The sequence below is a fragment of the Molothrus aeneus genome, chromosome 1, assembly GCF_037042795.1.
Source record: "Molothrus aeneus isolate 106 chromosome 1, BPBGC_Maene_1.0, whole genome shotgun sequence".
Lineage (NCBI taxonomy): Eukaryota > Metazoa > Chordata > Aves > Passeriformes > Icteridae > Molothrus > Molothrus aeneus.
Window position 1 is genome coordinate 11185216 of NC_089646.1, and position 26217 is coordinate 11211432.

The following is a 26217-nucleotide window of genomic DNA, read 5'->3' on the forward strand; positions in this document are numbered from 1 at the left end:
CAGCTCAGTCACACACAGCTGTCTCCTTCCTCTCCCTCTCAGCTGGATATGGAAGAGAATCAGAAGGGTAAAAGTGAGAAAATTCACAGCTTGAGTTGAAGACAGTTTATTTGGTCTAATATTAATGTCTTAACTCTTGAGTTTTCCCCCTTCCTCCTTCTTCCCCAGGCTGCTATTGATGAGTATGATGCTACACAGTGTGGGATACCCCTTTGGTCAGTTGGGGTCAGCTGTCCTGGCTGTGTCCCCTTCCAATTTCTTGTGCACTCCCAGAATTTTTGCTGGTAGGGTGGGGTGAGAAGCAGAGAAGCCTTATGCTATGTAAGTCCTGCCCAGTCACAGGTAAGCCATTGGTGTTTTATCAACATTGTTTTGTTCACAAATTCACAACACAGCAACATAAACACTGCTATGAAGAAAATTAAGCCTATCCCAGCCAAAAGCAGACACTCACTCAGTTTTCTCCTAACACTGGCTCATTCATCTCATGATACATGGCTCATAACCCCATGTATCATGAGATAACCTCATAACCCCACAGATGCATTGTGGACTTCCCCCTTTCCCTAACAAACTGCAACCCCCTTCACAGCTGCCAAATGCAACAAGTACTCCTGTTTAATCCAGTGTCAACATTGTTGGGCTTCAATTTTGCTAAATAAGGATTATAACACCTGCTCCATCTATCCTATAACAAATGTACCACAGCAGATGCATCAATGGACATCTGACTAAAGATATTTCCACTTTACAGCTGAACCTCTAATCAACCATTTCTCAACCTTTCTGCCTCTTGCTAATAAAGCCTGTCAGCAATCAAAACTAGGTATGTTAGAAAAAAAGGATAATGCAACCATCCTATGTCTGAGTTTATTTTACTGTCTGAGAAAAGGAGAAATAGCTTTGTTATGATTACTGACAGTCTTTTGAACTGGCAACATCCTGCATTGAGAAACAGTGAAATTGTTCACAGCTGTTACTACAATACATTTAAACTCCGATGATCACTTTTGGGTTACCTAGACAGGTACAAATAAAAGAAGCACTGTTTTTTTTTTTTTCTTGCCTGCTCCCTTGGCCCCACCAAGCAAGCACTGAGATGACTGCCCTCATATTTGCACATTCAGGTTTTTTCCTGGACCAACATATGGGCCCAGCCTCTCCATCCACCAGGAACCCATCACCCTCTGTGGTTCTTCAGGCTCAAATTAAATCATACCTCTAAAAAAGAGAGTGCCTAGGCCCCCTGCACTAAGAAGAGAAGAAATAAGACAAAATGGAGACACCATAATGTCTCTGTATGTCTTGCCACCATGCTGCCTGGCTTGCTTGCTGCTGCCTTGGGGGTGACTGCATTGTCCCCTGTGCAGGACAAGTTTGGGTTGCACTTGCTCCTTCAAAGTCCCTATTTTTAAACTGCATAGATGAAAAAATGCCTTGAGATATCTTAAGCTATCAAATATTGTTGAACAGTCTCAAGGATTGCTAAGAGCGGTAGAAAGCTGATCACAGAAAACTAATTTGGAAAGCAGCCTGAAAACATGCACTGAAATCTCTTTTTCAGAATATTCACATCACATGAGTGGCTGCTATCATGAAGGGAGATAAAAGGATGGGCAAACTTCTCTGACTGCTTCATTGACCCTTCTAGATTCTGCACTGCAGTCACTGCAAAAAATGTATGGAAAAATGTGCAAAAATATTTAGCTGATAGCTCCATACCCTAAACAAACCTCAGAGTTCTCGTGTACTTCATTAAACTCACATAAAGAAGCCTAACTTTGCACTTGCATAGCAAATGGTCCCTCTGCAATTGTTTTTAGTTGTTTTAAAAGCTTTCCGTTCATGTAATACAAGATTAAAAAAAAAGAGAACTTTTTGTTGTACCTAGAATTATCCCACTAACTAAATGTATGAAAAAGCTGTGATATACAGGACACATTTTCCCCAGTGATAAAATAAGAATGACCTCTGTGACTTCATTTAGGTTCCACCTCCCCTGAGTTATGAGGCACTCCTCACTTATAAGGTATATCCCATATCTCACTCAAACCCTCAGTGGACCACAAAACTCCCTTCCAGAAAAAATTATGCTTCCCTCAGTCTGTGGAGGATTACCCATGTCAGGCAAAGTTATATTATTGTTTTTAGTGCTGCTAGGAATTACTTGCAGGATGTTTCAGCTCATTACCTCAAGTTTTCATCAGCTGTTTTCCGAGCGTGGTAACCTTTGTGATGCAGGTACTGTATATATCTACAGTATTGATTCTGCTTTCCTGCTACAGTACATGCAATACATGTAAACAGAGAGTGTTTCACTACCAGCTGGTAAGGTGCAAAATGGTAGCTGATCTTGCAGCTACAAAACACAGATAAAACCTTGAAGTAATCAGCTGAACTGTCATGGAACTAATTCCATGATATAGTGGAAGCAATTATTTGCACTTATGTGTCTTATTGGAAAATACAATCAGTGCTAAACCAATCCTGTTAGTGTTGTCAAGGACACATTTAGCTCCAAATGCTCCCCTTTTAATCAGTAACCGGTTATTAATTAATTAGGCAGTGATCATGTTGCTTTTCATACATGTGTATTATTATTGCACTTGATATTGTGCCTCTGCACCGATCGCTGTTAATTTGCAGCAAGTGCAATTGTGTTAATGTGCTCTAATGCCAGCTATTATCACAAGGATGGGGCAGCTGACATTTAACCTAAAATCACACTGAATTGTTCTCACAGCTGCCTTCTTGCAGCTCCAGCCTGCTGCTGCCTGGCTGGGGTGTGCTGGGAGAGAGGAGATCTCTCCTGATAAAGGGAGTGTCAGAAAATGGGAACCAGCAGAGCTGGGAAGGGAAATAAGGCTGAGCACTTTGGGAGACACCTGTGAGCCTGTGCCCAGGCAGGGACAGAGCTGCCCACTCCCTGCCTGCAGCCAGATTGCTGCCTGACACCAGCAGAGAGAGAGGCAGCTCTGAAGCAGAATATGCAGCAAGTGGAGGGTGTCTGACAGCTCCTGCTTGTCAGCTGTGCTTCAGGGAAAGATGAGTCCCTCTTTGGCCACAGCTCTGCAAAATCATCAGTTTTAATGGCAGAGGTGAGGCTGCCCATGGAAAGCAATTTGTTCACAGCTAATACAGAAGAAATCCTTTGTCTTCCTAGTATTAGTGGTCCTTAGTTATGCTTACTAAATAATGTATTTTTTCAGATTTTTCTTCCAATCTGAAAGCTTTAAGCAGGACCTGATACCAGCTGTGTCAAGAGAGAAACAAATACTAGTAGAAGCCAGAATTTATCTGAATTGCATTTAATAGAGGCCAGAAGCAGTGAGCTAAGGATATTCAGCTGAAGCAGTTCAGTCAGAGATAGCTCAACTTTTTAGTGTGCTTATTTAAATAGAGAGGCCTGAACTGGAGATTAGCTATTTATCAGCTGCAGGATGGAATGAGAAACAGCTGCAACATATTTCAGTATAAGTTTTATTTGCTATAAATCCACAGGTTCAAATTCTGGTCTGGTTTATGCCTGTGGGAATATGGAATAAAGGTATTATCTGCCCACATTGTTTTGTGGCTTCATGCCTATGTATTTCAGAGAAAATGTAGTTTATGTTGCTTCAGTTACTCACCATAATCTCCCAACCTCAAAAAGGACTTTTAATATTTGCTATGGTAGCAGGTATATGTGCAGAAAATAAGCTCCCAGAATACAATACATGGCATAGGTAGCAAAACACAGCTCAAATTACTGTCAAAGGATTTCCCTATGCAAGCCTTTGCAAGGATTTAACTTCAAGACTGTGCTGTAACTCCAACAGTTTCCTTCCCACACTTGTGGTTTTTGCTTGATTTTCAACAAGGGGCTAAATTCCACCCCTCACTCCACAAAAACTGTTCCCAGGTCCTCAAGGGAGTAATTTCTGTATTATAAGCTTCTATTCCTGACTCCAGCAAGTGCCCTCATAGCTGCAGCTGGGAGCAGCCCTGCTCCTGCACAGTGAATAACACAGCCTGGGAGAGGCAAGCGGCCTGTGCTGATCCCCTGTTGGCAACTGGTGGTTTGAAAGGGAGGAGAAAAACCCAACTGCTGCTAACTACTACAGTAGGAGTGTTTAGTTTGTTTGGATCAATTTTTGTCAAAGGCAGCCTGGAAGATTTTCTTTTTTTCCTTCCCCCCTCCAGCTTGTCTTTGCAAAGTTTCTTTTTCTCCCCCTGCTCAGTTCAGCCTCATTGGCTGGTTTATCTGGTGACCTCTTGTTATCAAGGGCTCCCCAACAGATCCCTTGGATTTGCACAAGTTGCTCCTGGTCTGCCACAGGGCAGCTTTACTTAGGTATCTGCCAGATTTTAGCTCTGTTACATGGCAAGGATGTTAGTCTGCCTGTAAAGACTATCTAGTTTGGCTTGCTTAATTGATTTTTGTTATATAAAGGAAAATGTTATTTTTTAAACTTTTTTTCTTTTGGAGAGAGGAGGGCTTAAGATCTCTCTAAGTTCACGAATGTCCAAGAAGAGATGCAGGCAAAGATATAAATTTAGGCTCCTATTCATAAGGGGAAAAATTTCAAAATATCTATATCAAAGACTAGTAAATTTGAGTCATGTTACTTTTTTTTCATGAATCTAGGATTTAAAAGAAAAGTTTATGCACTGTAGCTTGTCAGTGTTTTGGGGAATGCTATTATTTCTTCCCATCAGTGTTCTCCAGAGCATGGTGACAGCAGCAGCTTATCCCTCTCGTACTTTTATCTCTCTCAAAGTCAAAATATAAAATATGCAGCTGCAGCCTTTTGCCCTGCAAAAGCAGAGGGCATCTCCTATCAATAGTATTATGATTGTGACCAAAAATATCATGCATTTAAATAAAGAAAAAAAAAAAAGGAAGGGAAAAATAATCTTTCCATGACAGTTCATATGGCAGTACTTTGTGGCTTTGCTTTTAGATTTTTTTTTTGGTGAATTTGAGTAAAATAGCTTATTTAGCAAAAAAAATAAATTTTAAGATACCATGGTCTCTTCTCTAATTAATAGTCAGCACCAGGTGGAAGGGAAATACAGTCCACAGACTCCTCCAGACATGCTGAGATACTTGCCAGAATAAATGTTGATAGTTTAGGGTATGTCCAAACCATCAGAGAGCCATGATTTATCATCAGCAGGAATTTGCTGCAGCACTGAAGGTGCATTTTTGAAGAAGTCAAGCACAGAACAGATGGAGATATCTTTGTGTCAACAACTCATGGCCCTGTTCTGGTAATGTCCATGTAAATCCATACAGGAAAAAGTCCTGATTGGATTTAATCGAGCACTGAAGGCAGAATATGTAGTGCCACAAAAGGCAGCAAAATATGACAGTGTTTTAATGTGTTGTCATTCCTTTCTGGGAGTAGCCAAACCCTTGGGCAGAGTTGCAAGCTCAGTAATCCATAGGATCCATAGGAATCAATGTGCCATGGCTTTTTTAGGTTTTCTTTGGTAAGAGCTGATGACTGCCCTTAGCACCTGTGAAGGTGTTTTCTAGACTGGTGATCCTCATGGATAATTCCTCTTTCTCTCCATGTGATTGTGTTATGAGCTGCTCTAAACATTATTATTGGACACTTTTTTCATGCTGCTTTCCAAGCAGTGCCTGCTAACTTTTGCCTCAGACAACAGTTTTAACAGCTATGTGATATGTTTCTTTTTTTGTGCAAATTGCTGATATTCAGGCACAAAAACTTCAGTATGTCTCTGATTTGTATCTTTAGTGTGCACCAATCAGCACATCTGCCCCTTGTTGGTGCCATAACCGTGAGCCTTCAAAAAACTTGACTTCTGTCTTAGCAACCACTGCTCCGTGCTTTTTTCTAGCTTGCTTTTGTCTGCTCCATGTTGATGGCCACTGGCTTGGTTTGCAGAGGGTTTCTGTGTTGCTGGGTCAGGATTAAACAAGCATTTCTACTCCCCTCTTGGACACTGCTTCTCTGCAAAGAGCAGGACAACCAAGGCCTAGCAGTATCTTTGTGATGCTGTTCTGAGCTGTTCTCCATAGGATGGTACTCAAGAGTCATTAGGCACTGGGAGTTAGAATTACTTGTGTGCATTTCAAGGAGAGTAGAAGAAAAGAGGGGTCTCATTCCGGAGTAATGAGTTTATTCTCCAATATCCCTGTGAGGATTATTCCTTAAAAGTACAGGGCAGAGTTGATTTGGATAAGAACTAATTATCAAACAAGAAATGAAGGCAGTGTAGCTGTCTCCACCCTCTCCACCAGACCTTGGGGACACACATTGTTCCTTGTGTTTAACCTATTAAAGCAATGACCCACATAAGAGGGAAAGGAGTTGATTATAATTATTTCTGTGAGCATGAGTGCCCAGTTCATAGAAGATGGCCCAAAAATAGGAACTCAAAAGAAGAGCACTCAACAGGAACAGAAAACTTAGAGATCATGGAATGCTTAGATTATTTTTCTGAACAAACCAAACTGCAGTCATTTTGTTAATTGACTGTGTTTGCTCAGAGAATGTACTCTTTCCACCTTTAGTTTTAAAGATGAACTGGATAAAGAGAGCAAGAAGAGACAGCACAAAAGGAATTGCAAATTAGCATGGCTTCAGTAGCATGGGCTCATTTGGATGACATCTCATTGTAGCACTGATTTTAAGGTACCATTGTGTGAATTCAGGTCTGATTATGGGGCTGGTGTCTGCAGCAGACATGATGACAAGTAGGTTAAGAGCAATCATGCTTAGGTATTTTCATATCAATTCCTACCCTGGTTCAGAAGACAAATAGGAAATAACTGCTCGCTTGGAAGTAGACTCTGACATGTCAATTAGAAAACTAGAAGGCTGAAAAAGGAACATGAACTTGTTTAGACAAAATAATATTGCAGCATGAAAGGTAGGGGAGAAAAGTTTAATGGATGCATTAATATTTTATATGTCTTAGAATACAGTCTAAGAAGCTGATGGATATCATGAGACATAGACAATGGTAACTGCTTTCACTGAATAAAATGTGATGAATGGAGATGGATAATTTACCCACTTTTCCAGTGATTACAGATATTTATCTCCCCTTTCTATTTCTCATAAATTTGTAAAAATATTTTATCTTAACAAAAGTTCACATCATGCATCATTCATGTGCAAAAAGAAAAAAACAACACCCTTGCTCTCGAATTTTGCTCCCATTAAAAATCCAGACTCACTAGTAAGATGTTCGTATTAAGAGGGCACTATGTGAACAAAAAAGAATTTTACTACCTCAAAGAACTTCAGCCACTTCTCTCTGGTTGTATAAATGTCTAAACACATGAATCACATTTTACATCCAGTATAACAAGTCCAAAGTCTGTTCTGTCCATTACTTCTCAGCAGTCCTAAGATTAAGCCCTAAATACTTTCCCCTTACTGAATTTTATGACCTGCATACTATTTTGTGTGTGTGTGTGTGCTTAATCATTTCACATAGCACTATGTGTGGACATTTTGCTGAGAAAAAGAGACTGGAGAAATGTTGGTTTTCTCCATGACTACGACACAAATTCACTATTTAAAGGCTAGCATTTAAGAGAAAAATAAAATGGACAAAGATGTTCCCTTTTCAGTGGGAGGGAGTGGTCCCTCTGCTACGTGTGGCACTGGGATTCTCAGCAGCATCTCTGGGGGCTTTGAGCCACAGCCCTGCCAGGGTGCACAAGCATTTTGTGTTGTTAGTTTTTCCCTCACACAACGGTGGATCTGCCTGCCTGCCACAGGGCTGGCACAAGGACCACAAGAGGGAGGTAGTCATCGTAAAATAAATGCTAGGAGCTTGCTTCTGGTACTCTACATAGAAGGAAAATTCTGCTTGAATAATTAAGGCTTCCTAGATGTGAATACAGATAAAAATAGATAAAGAACGTGGTTTTGGCATGACTTTAACACTCCAGCTCAAACAGAAAAAGCTTTTCATGGAAGTCAACCAAAGAAAAATTCACTCTGGGCACTTGTATTACAGCTCTATTTAGTGGAGCAGAATGATCATGGCTGTATTTAGTAGGTAATAATGAAGCATCATAAACAAAGTCAGGATGCAAGTCCAAGATTAAGTGGCAGCTTTAACAAGTCCAGCTTGCTGGGAGCTTTTTGAAGTGTCCCTAGCTCACTTACAAAGCCAGAAAACAACAGAAGCAACTCTGACAGCTGCGAGAGTGTCTGGTTTAGAAGAAGGTTTTATGTCTGGATGACACCAGACTGGGATTCAGCTTTCATGTACTAACTAGGTCTGCTGGTTGCTGGAGCCCTAATCATTCTGCACAAACTGTCTCACCCTAATGAGCTGCACAAATAATAATTCTTCACAAATCAGATCCACACCATCAGCTTCATGGATAGACAAGGCTGGTTTATTGAGGTAAACAGCACAAGTCAGCAGAATCCACGCTGGGTCTCCCTAGACATGTTTAATATGCAATCTAGAATCTGAAGGGAAGAAACCAAATGCTGTTTCTGTGGATGCATGGGTGGTATGAAGTATTTTCAACAACTAAAAAGCTAAAGGAGCACCCAGCAGCTAAGTTAGATGGTTAAATCTGATTTACCCTACTCTGAATGCACTGTAATCACCATGGACCCTTACACTCTTTATAAGGGAAAATTAGATAATTTTGAGTTTCCTTTCTTTTAAGAGGAAGAAAAGGTTTGGATTGCTTGTAAAATTAAATTACACAGAAAAATACCTTTCAGCCTTATAGATTTTCTTCCTTGAAGATATAACAATTATTTTTTCACTTTGGTAAATTTAGATTGGCCATTCATTAACTAATTACCACAATTATTGCAGCTCTTCTAAGTATTATTAATTAGGTGAGTGGTACATTTAAAATTTAACATCTCATTTAGGAGAGTTTTGTTTAGCATACCTAATGCTCTGAAAGCCCTGAGCATGCTCTACATGACACAGGACTTAAAGATGAGTGCAAGGGAATCTTTTGGGGATTGGAGCTATCTATGGCTGGGAGTTACACAGAACAGCAATGCAGGAGCAAAAGAGAGAGGCTGGGAGCGTGGAGATGCATATACCAACTTCTTTCTGCAGCAAAGAACTGCAGGATTATTGGAGCCCAGCTGATGCTAAGTTATGTGTTGTTTTGCAGTGATGACTGGTTTTTATGTGCAACCCCTTAATGTGTCTACATATATGTGCTGATACTGTGAGAGCAAGCCACCAAAGCTCTTCCTACCCTGTTAATTTATTTCCTGTAATTCCATGTAGGTAGCCATTCTGCATCTCTGTTTGATCTTGCATGGATTATATACATTAAACCAAAGTAATTTCTTCATCTGAGACTCAAACTGTAATCTCTCTGGGCATTAAATATCTTTTATATTGCTCTTGTATGAAAGGTGAGGAGGTAGTCCTTGTTACTCAGCTGTGAGCCCAGAAGTGACTACAATCCAATTAGCAGCCAAGATAATAACAGTATCCACTAAACTAATGCTGTGCCTCTAAATTGGTTCTTTTGCCATTGTTTTGCTTAAGAAACTCTAATCCTATAAATTTCTTGATTGCCTGTAGCTCTGATTATAAAAGCAACTTTCCCCACCTACAGAGTAAGAAATAGATGGCTGAAAATCAAATGTTATTTGCATTGCAAAGGCATCTCTCTGGTCCCCACCATTTCTCTTTCTAGCATTCTCCTGTCAGGAACTCCTGTCAGGAACACACACACCCCTGTCAGCTGTTTCTCTTTGCGTAAGAGAAAACAGAGAAGTTAATAAAACTATGTAGCTGCTCAGTTAACCAGACAAAGCTCTTCACAGAAACCTGTTGCAGGCTTCTCAATGCCTGCTCCATGTGCTGCTGCTCTTCACACTGGAGTCAAATATATCACTGCCAACCTTGGTCCTGGCTTAACCGTGACACGGGTGAGAGGCCACAGTAGTCAGGAAGGTGGTGAAGAAGGAAAGTGAGAGAAATAAAGTTAAGGAAGCAGGAACAACATACACTGCATGAAAATGAACCAGCTTTGCAACACAGGGAAACAGGTGTCTTGGAGGAGGGTGGGTGAGAACTGTGGGGTATGTGGCTTTCCCTGACATGGTGGTTGTTCTTCCCATGATGATGCCACCTTGTCACCAAGGTTAACTGGTGGGAATCCTTGACTTTCTCAAAGTAAAGAATCACTGCAATATGGGATTTGAGGTTGCTTTAGCCTGCAGATGAAGCTTTTGGCAAATAGGGGATTTAACTGGAACCAAAAGGTTAGCTGTATTTGCCAAAGAGAGAAATCCTGCTTCTTTTTGAGGATACACACACAAAACACAATGAGCTTTGTTAAAATAAATAGACAACCGCTGCTCTGGAGAGGCTGGATGTGAACGAGCAACAGCAGTGCTAAGCCCTTTCAAAGCAGAGTGAATGTGATTTTCACACCTATTCTTTTCTAATTTAGGTTCATTTGAAATCCAGGCTCCCCTCTTTTACTAATTTGTTATGACAGTATTAATTTATGGTATGGCTCTGCAACAGTAAGAATGCCATTTAGACTAAGACAGGTTAGAAGGACTACAAGATCAGAAAAAGAATTGCAAGTTGGTCAGATGCAGCTGGGGGCCACCTTGATCTCCTGAACTGAGCACAATGCACTTGGAAAGCCTGGGAGTGCGTGGATGAATTTCTACCAGAGCAGACTCATTAGGGCTGGTTAGGTCAGCGCCCTCTGATGCTGCCTCCTTTATTAGAATGTGAGAACACGAGCTTCCAAAGTGGGAGAAACAATTGTCAGACTTCCATGAAAGCTTATAATTGAAGAAATTGCATTTTATTTGATGGAGAATATGAGTTCAGACCAACTATGCCAGGAAACAAGGAGTAATATTTAGTACCTAATCCAAGGTACAGTGAAGAGTTGTAATTTCCATTCTCCTGATTCTCTTTATGTCTGCCATGAGTTTAGCAGATCTCCAGGCTCCTATCTTAGCTACTCCAATCAACATTGTGTGCCCAGTCTCTGACCATCAATAGTATTTATCTTGCAGTTCAGTGCCTAGCACAGATCAAACATCTGGTTGAAGAAGAACTGGCAGGTTGATGGGCAAATCTTGTGACCATTTCAGGTGGTTCTTGGGTTATCTCAGCTACCTTCTCTTCATCCTATACACGGGTAAGTGCACATGTCTCCCGGTCACTATTGTACCTGTATGAGACTTACAGAAGTGGATTGATGCACTTCTGATGGCAGTAAAGAAGGCATGATCTCAATTATCTTGGTTTTAGAGTTTGAAATGAAATGTTTTTTCTGGTGTAAATTGTAATATGCCTTTGTTTACCTTCTGTGTATAATTTTGCAGTTAGCCCAAACACATTGTGCAGCGGTCACAGGAAAGAAAGTCAGGGTCACAGAAATGTTCTTTTAAGAAAACACTGGCATTGTAAAGTGCTCAGAATTTCATGGTGTGTTTTCAGTAAGTGTTTTCATGGTGAGAGGCAGCTGAAGAAGCAAGCTGGATTGCAGATGACCCAGGGAGTTTATCTACTTCTGGCTTTGCTATTCTTGCAGCCCTTTGTTTCATGTGAATCAGAAGAGATCAAGGTGACAGGGTTTTACATCCATGCTGTGCATTTCCTGGTGATTCAGGAAGCCTCCTGTGTAGACAGCACCTCTCAGGACAAACTGGACAATACAGAATCACAGAGTCACAGAATCATTAAGGTTGGAAAAGATTTCCAAGATCCTCAAGTCCAACCTTTGACTGACCACCACCATGCCAACAAAACCACATTACTAAGTGCCATGTCCAAGTGTTTCTGGAACACTTCCAGGGTTGGTGACTTCACCACCTCCCTCAGCAGCCCATTCCAATGCTTAACCACCCTGTCAGGGAAGGAATTCTTCCTGATGTCCAACTGGAACCACCCTGGAACAGCTTCAGACCACGTCCTCTTGTCCTGTCACTGGTTGCTTGGGAGAAGAGGCCAACCCCCACCTGGCTATGCCCTTCTTTAGGTAGTTCCTCTTATTGTTCCTCTTTGGACATTTTACATAGAATCTCCCTTAGTCAGCAGAAAAGTGTCTGTCTGTCCTCTGGCACACCCAAGGGCCAGGCTGAGGAACACCAGGTCCCCTGGCAGCCCTGAGGAGCAAGGCAGAAATGCCAATGGTTTGGATGCCCAGTTCATAAGGACATCTGATTTGTTTTGAAACTTTCTTGTACGCTGTGAAATCCAAAATTTCAGGACAACTGGACAACGGGTGTTATATGACTTCTGGCTATTTCCTGTTTCCAGTCAGGCTGTAACCACAAAAAGCCAAATGGTGGCCTTCTAATGCCACTGATAACAGCAAGGCAAACAGGAGCAGAGACATGCAAAATTGGAATACTCTCTGAAAGGATAAACACACAGAAAAACACACTTCTGGATTTTACAAAATATTCAAAATATGCTGAAACTCTTACAGCTGATCTTGTTTGCCTCTTCTCACTACCAATGAATTAGCTGTTTGATATTCTAACAAATACAATGAAGCAAACAAAAAGAGTGAATGGTTGCATGGGACAATAGTTGCTCCTTATTCTGTGAAGAAATTAATCCCTCCTAATATTTCAAATTCTACTCCTAAGCTCTTTGGGTTTCAGGGTGCTCTCCTGCTTTTAAACACTTATAGACATAAATCAAGGCTTCTAAATAGGAATAGTTTTGAAAACTTGTCTTGAAGCATGTCTTTGAAAATGTGGTTCCCACAAGATCAAGGGGACAAGAAGGAGCTAAAACAACACTTGGAGCAGCCGGCTCTGACCACAGCTATTGAGAGCTGAACTCTCCCCTGTATGGTTACACCACCTCAGCTGACCAAAGACCAGATGGGCTGACTGAGGCAGTGAGCAAAGGCAGTCACTTGATGAGGTACTGCATAACACACTGAGAACAGGAAAAGATGCTTCTGGATTTAATGCTTAAGCTGAAGTCAGTGGAAATAAGTCTGTCGGTTTCTGTGGAATTTGAATTATGATTTAGCGAGTAACAAAAACTCAGGTTTTGTGTCACAGCTGCTGTATCTGTTGATGAGAGCAGCTTGTAAGGAGGTCAGCAGAAATCAGTGTTAAGGCTTATCTCTCAATTAATGTGCTGAATGCTGGCATTAAAAGTAATCTTTCAGTTGGACAATACATAACCACTCAAGAAATACTGATGGAGAAAGTTCAGTGACACCTTTTCACTGACATTTACACTTCCAGAACAGTGAAGAGAAGGAGATAAGGAGGGCAGCAGTCCACAGAAAGGAGAAAAGGCCATAAAAAAGGGAACATACACTGGAGAATATGTCACTTAATGAACAGTTGGAGACTGAAGTAAAATGTGATATTCAGGCAGAAGGTGAGTGTGAAGCCAAGAAACCAGGGAATATTTCAGAGAGCTCAGGAACTGAGGCAATGATCCTTGTGGCATTGTTTCAGAACATGACAAACCAGAGGTCAAAAAATACATGGTATTTACCTGCTGACACATCCAGCAAAGTTCACTGGGGGCAGCAAAGCAACCACCAGAATGGGATTACTTATAGCCAGAATTCATTTGGGTAGGAAACACTAGAGGTATCTCATTTAAAACTGTGTGTACTTTGAAGGAGCACTGGAAAGGTGAAACTGTCGTGTTGGCTAAGGTTTCCAAAATGCCTGCAAAGCACTCTGTTAGAAGATCACTGTTATTATTGAACTATGTTATTATCCCACTGGTTCATGGAGTTTGCAGCCTGGAATTAAAAGAAAAGTGGAGGATTATGGTGTATTTTAGAATTTTTCACATTTAACATGTTTTCTTTTTGGAAACATAGAAAGGAAACTTCTGGGTCACCAACTATAATTCCTGGGTCCTGCAGGCAGTCATGTTACCTAGAGGATTAATCTCCTATCAAACTCCTTGAACATATAATGACCATTTTTACTAATGTTAATGAGAATTGCTACTCATAATTTGCATTTACACACTAGTTAAGGATCTTGAAGTGTTCTTTTGTATAATATGCTCATTTTTATTACAGGCATATTGAATTTAAATGACTTGCCTAGGGTCTCACAGCAAGCCAACAGCAGAATGACTCTTAGTGCTCCTAGTGCTTTGCACTAAATCCTGGACATTAACAGCTCCCTTCATAAAGGGAGCTTTGTAGCTGTAGATCACCTCCTGGTGCTGATGAATCAAACCTTTTCTGGTAGTGCAAACAAATCCATAAATTACTTGAACCCATGTAATGCTTCCCAGTGTCTGCAAATCCTGACTTCCTGAGAACTTTGAAAATTGACACAAGTCTGAGTAATGCTTAGATAGCCTTTGGTGTATGACCAACTACAAAATTTTCATGTGCTAAGTATGCACCTCAAATCTATGTTTTCTATGTGAATACAGCAGTAATCTCTACATTTATTCCAGGAAAGTTTCAAAACTTTCAGTATACCTTGGGCTGTTGGAGACATAGGTGAAAACAAAAAACAAAACAAAAACACCCAAGCCCTGAAATCAAACCAACTAAACAAAAAAAATAACCCCCAACAGTAGGACTATATTAAACAAAATTTCTTAACTTTTCCAGTGGCAGAATTTCTCTGACACAGGCATATTCCTCATCAGTGATGTTTCCTCTGAATAGCACGGTCCTCATCAGAAATTAACTCAAAAAGGAGGAAATGGAGCATCCCTTTATACATGGGCTCCTCTCTGTTAAGAAAAACGCAGTACCACTGAATTACCTGAGTTTTCTGCATGTGTCACTATTATTGTCTCTAACAAAGTGAAATGTTGGTGTTTCCCCTTATATTTTGCCCTCTCCTCTATGCCTCCCATGGAATGAGCTTCAAATTGTACCCAATGATTTCAGGATACTATTTCCAAGCTTTTGCCTGTGGGCCTTTGTCCTAGGTTACAATATAAAGATATATTCTATTCCCATCCTCAAGACCTGTTGAAACCAGGAGGGGCATTGTTTTTCCTTATCTCCTGTTAATGGGCCCATCAACGTCTTGCCCCATGACTCAGAGATAGCTCCCTCCAGGAGCCATTTCTGTTTAGTGGGCAATCAAGGACCCACCACATGACTCATTAGAATGATATGAGCTCTGCCCAGGGGGGAGGAGCTGAGCATCCCACCTGGATATAATCTGGGTTTTGAGATAGAGCAGTTAGACTTTCCACTGGATTTCCAGAGGAACCGCCATCTTTTCCACTGGATCTTCAGAGGAAGACTACACCCTTTCTACAGGACCACTGCTGCAACAGAACTGCATTTGCCACTCCAGGAGGACTGCAGCCACCAGTCCAACTGGACTGCTACCAACACCCAGATCAACAAGGTGTCAGGTTGTATTCTGACTTTGTCAGTGGTTTTTCTTTTGTATTATTGCACGTATTTTGGCTTTCATTTTCCCTTTTCCTAATAAATTGTATTTCTGACTTGGAGTCTCTCACTGGTTTTGCTTTCAAACCAGAACAGTCTTTCTATGGGAAAGGGTTGTTTTGTGGCACAACACTTGCTGTAACATGAGAGGAACCATCGGGCAGACCAACAACAGCTACAGCAATACCAAAGCCACTCATCAAAAGAGTTTCTCCAACGTGGTGGCAGCACCCAGGAGCTCTCACCTGTGGCAAATGGTGACATTTACTCCTGCTGGGAATGTGGCTGGGCAGACGGATGTTAAAGAGGGCCTGCAAGGCCGCCTGCGCCGCTTGCCCCTTGGCCAGCTTCTTGCTGCGTCCTGAGCCTTCAAACGTTCTCCCGTCCACTCTCACAGCCATCACGAAGCTCTTGATGTGCTGCTTCTCCACGGTCTCCGAGAGGCAGACGTAGCGCAGGCCGGAGCGCAGCTCGTTGAGCAGCACCACCGGGTTCTTCTCGCTCTCGGCCTTGGCCGCGCGGTGCTTGCCCGGCTTGGCGGGGCCCACCAGGTCCAGCGTGTGGCACAGCAGGCGCCCGCGCCGGTAGGCGGTGGAGAGCAGCTCGTTGTTGACGGGGTTGTAGACCGAGAAGTCCTGGCTGTGTGTGGAGGGTTCGAACTCCTTGAACAGAGTGTCCGGGAAGTCGGCCTGGTCGGAAGTGAAGTCCGTGGATGGGCTGATGCAGTTTCCCATGGCAAGGTGGGCTTGGCAGGCGTTGGGGAATTGAACGAATGACTTCAGAGCTAGCTCTGCGGCGCGCATTTTGGCTTTCTTTTTTGTGGGGCCTGTGCCTTCAAATGTAAGTCCATTTACTTCCACAGCAACAGCAAAGACTGGAGCATGCACCGGACCTGTCTGGGACACCATTTTATATTGTAATCCTGGTTTGAGTTCGTGTAGCTGAACCAGAGCATTCTTTGGTGTCACTGACCATGAAACTTTCTTCCAGATAAGCTGAAGTTTGCAGAAATGGCCATTATTGCCTTCCTCTAAGGGTCTTTTCCTCTTACTGCTAGTTGTTCCCCCTCTTGCCCTATCAGTAGATGCTATTGGATGATCCTCCAGGTTGCCAATGTTTCGATTTTCTTTTACTTCTGCACTGCTGGTACCTGTCAGTAAAGAAAGGAAACGACTCGCATTACAATTGTCATCATTGTAGATGACATTATGCCTAGGGCTGTCAGAATAGCCAAAAAAGAAAAAAAAAAGAAATAGTTGCTAAGCCCTTTTTAGGAGCTTTCCCTAAATATCTGTGTAATGGTTGGTTTATTATTTCTAGCACAGTTTTTTCGCATGTTCTGAATGTTTACTTGTCCCTAAAGGTCTGCTTCTATTAGTCATTAGCCTTCTGTTTTAAGAAAAGATTACATCATTCAAAGATGAAGCATAATGGATGCCATGTGACTTAAATGAACTGCTTAATAATTGCTAGTAAAATGTAAATAGTTAAAAAATTCCCTTAGGATGACAATTGTTCTATAATCCATGTGGGTGAATGCTTATGAAGACATTATTAGAAATCAGAAATGATTCACAAACAGAAAAATGGGCCAATGCATTGAAAAATCTATTTGCAATGAATACATTGACTGTCTCTGCTCACACCATAGCCTCTTGCATTGTAAACCTAATGAATCCAGACTAGGAAATGATCTGACAGACCTTCATAGCATTTGAAACAATTATTTGGTCTGGACTCAAATCCCAGTTTAGTAAATGAGTGCCTTTCTGTCAAACTCAATTGCAGATACTCTTAGTTTCTGCATCAGCAACAACTAATATTGCAAAAGTTGTAGATAAATCCCAATGAGACCAGGAGAAGCCAGAACATCATGATGGGACCAATTACTGATGTAAAGGATGATCTGTGTCAAAGAAAAGCAATAGGAGAGAGAGAGTGACTGCCAGGAGTGCCAGGAAGGGAATGAAATGCCAGTGGGGAGCTGTGGAAGGGGGAGCACTGTTGTTGAGCCAATGAATCCCCCCTGCCTTGGCCCATGCCTGTGCAATGTGCCGCAAGGCTGTGAGTGCTCTGTGCCACAGCAGAGGCATGGCTGAGCACGGAGAGTCTTCCCACTGATGTCCTGAATGAGACACAAGATGTGCTGCTGGCTAAATAACCATCCTATAAAATTTCTTTAATTTCTGATGAGTTTGTTTAAATGTCTTGCATCTCTGACACATCCTCCAGTCCTCCTGTGCATTTCTTGGGACAGAGATAAATGGAGGAAGAAAATATGGGTATAACCAACCTACAAGGAAACCCATCCCAAGAGTGATGCACCTGATCCCTTTCCAAGCAGAGCACTGTGCAGCTGCCTGCTTTACTCCAGACAATGCTGGGCATGGAGCCTTTCCCAGGTTTTGGTTTGTTATTGTCAGACACTATCATGCCACCTGCACAGGCTGTGTCAGTCCCACGCACAGAGAAGGTCCCTGTGGTCCTTAGGGGACAGAGAATGGTCCTCCCACTTTCTGTAAGGGCATGGCCACATTTGGTTTTCTCTCTACTCTGATAATATAAGTTGGTAAGGATGTAAGGGGTGAGCTGCTGGCTAAGCTTTGAGACACTCCTGCTGGAGCACTGTGTCTGTGCTGTATCCCAGTGTTAGGCTGGGCCAACAGATGCACAGGAGCCTGTGGAGATCATGTGGAACCAGCCATCATGATTAAAAACTTCTTTTATATCCTGAAATGTTACACTTGTATTTAATATCAAAAGACTTTTTCCCATCAGAGCACTAAGTCTGCACTCATGCAAGTTGTTCCAGAGAAAGAGGGCCACTGCTTAGACAGGAGTAATGATCATGGCACAAATGCCATGTGTGGGGGCCCATTTGCAGAACTGAATCTTTAGGCTCCCTCTCCTGAAAACCCTGCTCACACACTGAGCTTCCAGCCTGGGTCTGTGTCTCACCAGAGTTATCACCAAAGAACTCTCTTCTGTAGTGCTTTGCTGAGGCAGAACATGACAAATTAAGGTTTTAGTGAGTAGTTAATTTTTACTTTCTGAAGCTAAGGGGACAGAATGAAGACAACTGAAGAAGGAAAGTACAGCAAAAGACCTACATAATAGAAAAAAAAAAGTTTCATCATAGGGTATTCAGCTGTGTAAAATATGACATCTTTAAACCAATCTCTCTGGAAATAAGACATTTAAAATATCATGATAGCTAAGGCACAAAGATAATGTGCTGTTTTCTCATTGAGTTCACAACTCTATAGAGACTCTGCACTGAAGAGAAAGGGAATATCAGCTTCAACTTCCTCTATCCAGTTTGGCAGTGTCTCTGGCCATTTTCTGTCATGACCCTTTCTCATGTTTTCATCCCACTCAGAAGATATCTCTTTAGTTGTGTGTATTTTGTAATGTAAAGGCAAAATATTTTGACGCAGACATATTATTTTAGCAGGAAACAGGTTTGGTTCTGTATTTCACACCTCTCTCATCTTAACCTAATAGGTTTTTACAGAGCCAATTATGGTACATAATGATACTGTAGTCAAGAAGCATGAAAAGAAAGATAGCTCCTGCTTCACACAATATTCAGCTTTGAAAAGAATTTGTATTGATTATGCACCACTGAATAGGAAAACTCAAGAGGTTATTTGTGTTTATCATTCATATTGTTTTATTCCATCTGGTTTTTCTTTCATGGTCAGAGAACTGCAGATTTGTGAACATGAATGTGTGACCTTAATGTCTTACCTTAACCACCCTCAATAAAACAAAGATAAACTAAAACCACAAAATAAACATTACTTATTTGTCTTAAATTGTGTCTATAAAATTGCCTAGTCCATGTTTTGGCCAACAGAGAGTTTGCCTTGATGAAGTGAAAAAAAGTGCAGAGATGCAAGTGTAAAACTTCCAGAGATCAAGCACAAAGGATGCGTGGACAAAGTTGGGCATGCATGGTGATGATATGCCTGTATTTATGATGTGTTTTAGCCTTGTCACAATGAAGAAAATCTGTGCAAGTATCCCTACAGCCAACCAGATTTTAGAGCACCCTGTCCTGAAACATCAAGAAACAGCTCAGTTCTGCCCAGATCTCAGTAGGAGCTGCAGCAGCCAAGAGTCATCATGGCCTGCAAAGCAGAGGCAGCCTAAACTCAGTGAGTGCCTCAGAAAGTCTGTGAGCCTGATGGACTTGTGTGATCCCTGGCAGCTGCCAGAAATGTGAAATTACTTTATACTTTCAGGTATCTTTGAAATAGGAAGTCTTTGAAATGTGTCTTTTATGAGACCTCTGTGTAGCAGACATAAGATTACCTCTCTAATGGTGGCACATGTACTTCTATTGTGAAAATCAGACAAAGCAGGCAAATGACACCAAACTACACAAGATAAATACTGTAAGCAGCTGCAATAGAACAATCACAAGCAATTTTAGAAATGAAGAGCGCTAAAAGAAAAGGGGTAAGTCAGAGGATACACACAGGGAAATGCAAAACTGTGGATCATTTTCAGTCTTGTTATTTCTCATAATGTCTTTGTTCTTGACTCTCCCAAATATATTCTTTACATTTGGGAAAAAAAAAAAGATAATAAATTATGGCTCTCCCATGATGAAAGGTTGGAGAATAATAACATTGAAAGGGGATGGAGTTTAAAAAAAAGGAGGAAGGAAAATATAGGTTTTGGGCAATAGTTTTTAATTTATTTAGTAAGGTTTCTAAAAAAGTCCTGCAGCTTTGCTCTGCAATATCTCCCCAGGTAACTTGATTAATTGATTTTTGCAGTTTCACAGGCAACAGGAGACATTGTGATCTTGTATTTGCTTCAGTAATTGAATGGGAGAAAGGAAAGCAGTTAGTGAAATACATTTATTTATGCACTACTCCTCAATATTCTGACTGTTCTTTCATGTTTTTCTCCTTTTGGTCATTATGCACAGTAGAGTTAACCTAGAGAGTTTGCATCATCAAGAGCATTTCAGAGCTATAATGCATCACTAATAATGACGCTGACTATGTCTCTGGGTCTTAAGGGCTCTGCAGAGCTAACCATCCGATCCTCCACGCTACATTTGAAGAGATAATATTGTTCCTGTTGAAGGTTATTCTGCTGCCAAGCCAACTTCTAGGGAGGATGAGAAAGGAGAGGTGTTTGATGCCATCTTCATTTTCACTGGCATCTTTACTATTGAATCACAATGGACACTACATTATTGAAAAGTTGTGATATTAAAATTAAGAATTTGCAATATCTGCGTCATAGCCAACTCCTGATTCAACTGATAGCTCTGAGACAGGCAGTTACTGTCTTTAGAAGTGTTTAGTAAACGCTGGACTGTTTATCTAGAGTACATTTTTGCTGTTCATCTATATCACATTGACTGCAGATGTTAGAAGGATTGACTTCCATAACTCCTGGAATACTTGGAAGCAAAAAATCTTGAATCAGGAGCAGTAGGTATGAACTCAGGAGCCAGAGCCAGGGTACCCCTGTCCAAGGACAGCTCTGACATCAAATGCAATGCAGGGCAGTCTCCTCTTGCAAGCAAGATGGCATTTTCATACACTTATTGATCCCCCAACCAAGAATAGGGAATGTTTCTGCTGGGATTTTTAGGTTGATGTTCTTGACTTTGGAATGATAAACTTGAAGCCAACAAGGGAAATCACTCTTTTCTCTCTCACATGAAAACACACTTATGTATTTTTAAATCTTCATGTAAAAATTCTAGGTAAGCCATGATTTCTCTGTTGCTGGTGAACAGTCCCTGGGAGCCCACAGGTTTCAGGTGGTTAAAACCAGTGTCATTAGATTTTGTTGGTGTAACACCATACTGCAGAGAGAAGCATTACCAGTGAAAAAAGTACAGGACTTTGCTTAAAAGGGAAGATGAAAAGTTTGTGAAAGGTGACTGCTATTGTCTTTAGCTGTTCCAGAATGAGCATACTCTACTTTGTCTACCTATCTGAAATAACTGTGAACAGATCTTACCAATGAGGGAAATTATTCAAATGATCTAATGACTTGACTTAGATTGATACTAAAATTCTGGTTCTCTCTGCCCAAGTTAGCAAAGAATGGCATGTAGCAGAAAATGTGGGCAGCCCATGGCAGAGACAGACCTAAGGACATACCTCCCTGAATCAGAGCCAGAACATTTTAGGTCCTGCAGAAATCCAAATGATAGCAATAGACAGTTTTCAAAACAAAAAAAAAGGAAATAGTTTTGGTGAGGGATTGCTTGGAGCTCTGCCTCCTGAAATGAGATATTCACTTTTTTCTTAGAGACAGGGCTGTCTGTCTCACACTGTGAGGCTGTATTTCACACAAAAGCTCTGGGGCCTCATGCTGTCTGAAGAGGAATTTGACCAACATGCTCATAACTGAACATGCCTCAGTACATTGAATTTGAGTGTGGAACGTGTCCTTCAAGGCTGCTGCAGTGGTTGAAATCAGTGTGTTGGGGACCATCTGCAGACCCTGGGGAGGTGTGTGCTGCCCTGAGCCTGTGCCTGTGGCAGCACTCCATAACGAGATCCCCAGGAATCATGTGCTCCTGCTAGAGGTACAACCTGGATTCAAAATTACCTGTGGCTGGTGATAATCTGCCTTGATCCCATGGCAAAGTGGGGATGGCACATTTAAAGATAAGGGACAGGCATTGGCTTGTAACATCATGAAAGGCAGACAGGTTTAAGCAGTGAACAGGGAATGATTATTCACTGTTTCAGGCAATCCCAGCACTAGAGACAGCAGGTTTGAAGCAATAAAAGGGTGCACTTTTTGACAGCACTCTACATCACTCCTTGTTCCTGGCTGTTGTTGAGATCAGAAGTATCAGTGGGCTCTGGAGAGGACAAGACAGTTCTGTTGATGCCTAAGAAATATGATGATTCAGGTGCAAGCTCTAGCAGAGTAAATTTTTGCTAGGGCTGGAGGATATACCAAGGGGAAGATCCCTATTTAAATGTCCTTTTTTAAAAAGCATCATTAACAAGTGCTGAAGACCATGTATAGAGCTAGGCTTCCTATTTCTAATCCTCTGTGATATTTCTTACATTCTTAGGTACAATTTCTTACATTCTTAGGCAGTGCCTTCTGGGGATGAATAGGGTGGTTCTTTCTTTGCATGTTCAAGATTAGACCTTCATCAGAGACAGATGATTACTTTACCCACAACTCCATTCCAAAGGTGCATAGTGCCTTTGATAAGTTTTTCTAGTATTAGTTCATTGATCACAAACCACAAAAATAATGTCTGTATGCTAACAATCACCCGTTGAAAATGCAGGTATACTTAAACTGCATGGCTCCCTTTGTAAAGAAGGCCTAAGGGAATGTGAAACAGGATTTGTATCCATTTCAGCTGGTGGAACTCTGCCTATTGATACAGCACAGTCGGGAAGCAGTGCTCCCACAGGATGCTCAGTGAGCAGAAAACTACAGGGATAAGCAACCCACTTTTCTACCTTGCCAGCATTCTCCTGGGCTCCTGTTAAATTGTTAACACAGGAGAAGATTTTTCCACTTGTTCAGAGCAAATCTCTGAAGCTCTTTAAAATATGGAATTACTCCAGAGGTACATGTGTGCTATAGGCTTTAGAGGGATTTAGACCACTATACTGCAAGTGAACACAGAAATATGGATGAATTTAAATTAATTCATAGTTTAAAAAAATATTTAAAGATTCGAATAGTAACACCTAAAACATTTTCTGTGTACCAAGAAATAAATAGCTGCCTTTTCACTGGAGCATATGTTTGACCAAAGGGAGAACTGGGTAGGATGACCCTGAAAACAGTGACATTTTCTGTTTCTCTTTCAGAAAACGTAGCTTATCCTGTCCGTGTGAGCTGTTTTACAACCCACGCAGGCATGAAGCTGTCTTGGTGTTACAGTAGCAATAAGAAAATGGTGTTACAGTGTTTTTCTTGTACAAACTTCCTACATTACCTAAAAATAACTAAGTAGCACATTTGGGGACTATTACGCAGGAGGTGCCGGCACAAGCTCATCGTGTGCATAATATGTTTCCTCTGTGTGTGTGTATGCTTCTCACACGTCTTCCTGAAAATACAGCCTTCCTGGGAGCTATTCTGAAGGGTTTTCAGGATTTTTTTGCCTTTGCTAAGATCTGTAATTGCCTGCCTTCACTGTGCAGCAGAATAGTGTGATGCCCATGTGATGCTCAGCAGCAGAAAATAGCAGCTGTGCTTCTTCACTCCTCCAGCAGCTCTTCCCCTTGGTGGTGCACCACGACCAAACCAAGGCAGATCAGCAACAACAAGGGAAAAACACCAAATTCCTCCCACTGAGTGGCTCTAATAGGGCAACATGGCAGCATGTGTCTGGCTGGGAAACAAACCAATCTGGTAGGTGATACTAAAACATTGCTCATTTGGTTCAGAAAGCTTCCCTCCCTTTTTTTTTCTTAAAGATTCAAGTTGTGCTACAATAAGCAGGCAGGATAACACACAGTAATTGCTTCTAGGTGACAAATGGTAGGGCTTACTGAGGGTTATTAATTCCTAACTGCCACTCTTGGGCTTCCTGGTGTTTGGAAAACTTCTCAACTCCTTCAAACCCAGCAGGACTTTCCTCCAGCTGTACAGTCATGGGCTCAGAGAGTTGGTTGAGGTGTAAGGGCCCAAGAGAATATTAATTAGCCAAGAGTGGTTAATTTTTAGGTTATAACTGGTTTATTTAAGCCTGGTTAATCAATTCTCAATTTGATGGTTCTGTGCAGGGCTAGGAACTGGACCTGATGATACTTGTGGGTCCCTTCCAGCTCCCTTCTGTGATTTCACATGAAGACTTGCCAATAGTTGCAAAACCACCTCCTTTCCACAATTGCTCCTCCACTGTAGATATTTTATTTTAGAACTTTATTGTTTATCTATAGAGAAAAGGGACTGCTTACTTAAATTGTCTTCATCCTCCATGGTGGTTGGGCCAGGACTCAGGTACTTGAAGGGTGCTATGAAGGTTGACAGTATGCTGAGTTTTTCTAGAAGAAAACAGAAGAAAAGATACACATAAAATAGGTGCTCAGTCAATGCATTCGCATCTACTTCATACTTTTTATCAGGGCAAAACATCTTGGTAGGTCTGTTTGGTTTTAGGACCTGAAGGAATCACCTGAAGTTGTGTCAGTGAAGATTTAGGCTGGATATTAGAAAAAGGTTCTTTCCCCAGAGGGTATTTGGGCACTGACCCAGGGCAGTGGTCACAGCACCAGCCTGACAGAGTTCCAGAAGTGTTTGGACAGTGCTCTCTGGCACTTGATGTGACTCTTGGGGATGATGCTGTGCAGGGCTGGGGGTTGGACTCCACGATCCTTACGGATCCCTTCCAGCTCAGCACATTCTGTGATTCTGTGACTCTACAGCACCACCACAGTTTACTCAACCTCGATGCATTTTTTACAGCTGGCACATGCAAACACCAAACACACATCCCTCCTGGTTTCTGCCCCCATGTAGTGTTTATTGACTGTGCTTCGCAGCAGTGGTGCCTGAGCACTGCAGAGTAGGGGGTGCTTGAACTGGTCCAAATGGGAATGGGGTAGGCAGTCAGCCCTGAGAGAAGGGACATGAGCACTGCTCTAATGGACGAGATCATGTACTTCACTTGTTTCCTCTCCACAATGGAGACTGAACCAGAATTCTTAAGAGAAAACTCAGTGATGGATGGCACAAAAGACTACCATGGTTTGTAATTCTACCATTTTTTGATATGATTTTTGGAAAAACCTTATGGTGTGCCCAGAAAGCTATTGTTCACTCAATAAGAACACTCTTGAAATCCCTCTTGTGTGTTCATATTAAGTGCTTTTAACTGCAGTTTCTGTTTAGCCTGCAGATAGTGTATGGCAGAGACATTTAATTCCAATGCCACGATCAGACTCTGCATTAGAGGCCAGGGCAGATTCAGCAAAATGAGAACTCATACTGACTCATATTAACTCATACTAGGTTAATATTTGGCTCAGGACTTATCTATGGGGAAAAGCTGAAGTTAACACAAACTCTAGAAACAGATATATACTTAAGTGTTTTATTTCCTTTGATAACTAGTTTGTTTAGCTGAACGTTTATTTTTTTTAAGGCTGAATTCCTTCTGACACATTATGGAGACTTTATTAAGGACCAACAATAGCAGAGGGTGTTCTTGACAGAAGAAACAGAAACACATCTAACAAAGGTGGTCCACAGCTTTAAAGAACTTTGTTGCTATTCTAAAGTCCTTCTCTGTTTAGAAAGCTCCAGCTATGGCTGAGGAAATAGGCAGCTGAGACTCACCTATTTCCTCAGTGAAAATCCTCTGCATCCTGCACATTGTGAACAATGTTGGCCTCTCATCCTGTGGCAGAAGCATCAATGTATTCTTTCAAGGAATGTATTCTTTCAAGTGACACAAGAAATAATATTTCCATGGGAAATTTCCTTATCATTGACAAAATATTTCTCTGATTTTCCTCAAACTACCTGACTGCTAAAGTACCACTGGTCTAGAAGGTTTATTCTTTAAACTTTTTCAGTAGCCCATCAGTTAGCTTTTTGGCCTGGTTCTTCCTACATTTGCAAACAATCCTTGTTTTTGTTAAAGACTGTTATCAGAACCCATCAAAAATGACTGCATATATTTGCCCTTGGCTGGGAAACATTACAGCTCAACTCCATTATGGGAATTCACTGTAAAAGCTGACTGCTCTTTGTTAAGTAAATACAATAAGCAGAATAAAAGATTGCCTGAAGAAAATCTTTTTCCGTCCAGAAACCTTTCAGCCCAGACTAATATATAATTAGAGCACAAATTAGCCTCCTTCAATTGCAATTTCATTATGGGATTT

The 26217-nt window shown here is 41.4% G+C and overlaps 1 protein-coding gene across 1 annotated transcript in view; it reads right to left on the minus strand.

The window, feature by feature from the left end:
• The window catches only part of ADARB2 (adenosine deaminase RNA specific B2 (inactive)), a 306659-nt gene that overhangs the window by 84926 nt on the left and 195516 nt on the right, over window positions 1-26217 (minus strand). Inside the window, exons 2-3 of the mRNA XM_066551336.1 lie at window positions 24286-24372; window positions 15607-16511 (exon numbers count right to left, since the gene is read on the minus strand). Of these exons, the coding sequence (XP_066407433.1) occupies window positions 15607-16511; window positions 24286-24372 (992 nt within the window). The remainder of the gene's footprint in view (window positions 1-15606; window positions 16512-24285; window positions 24373-26217) is intronic.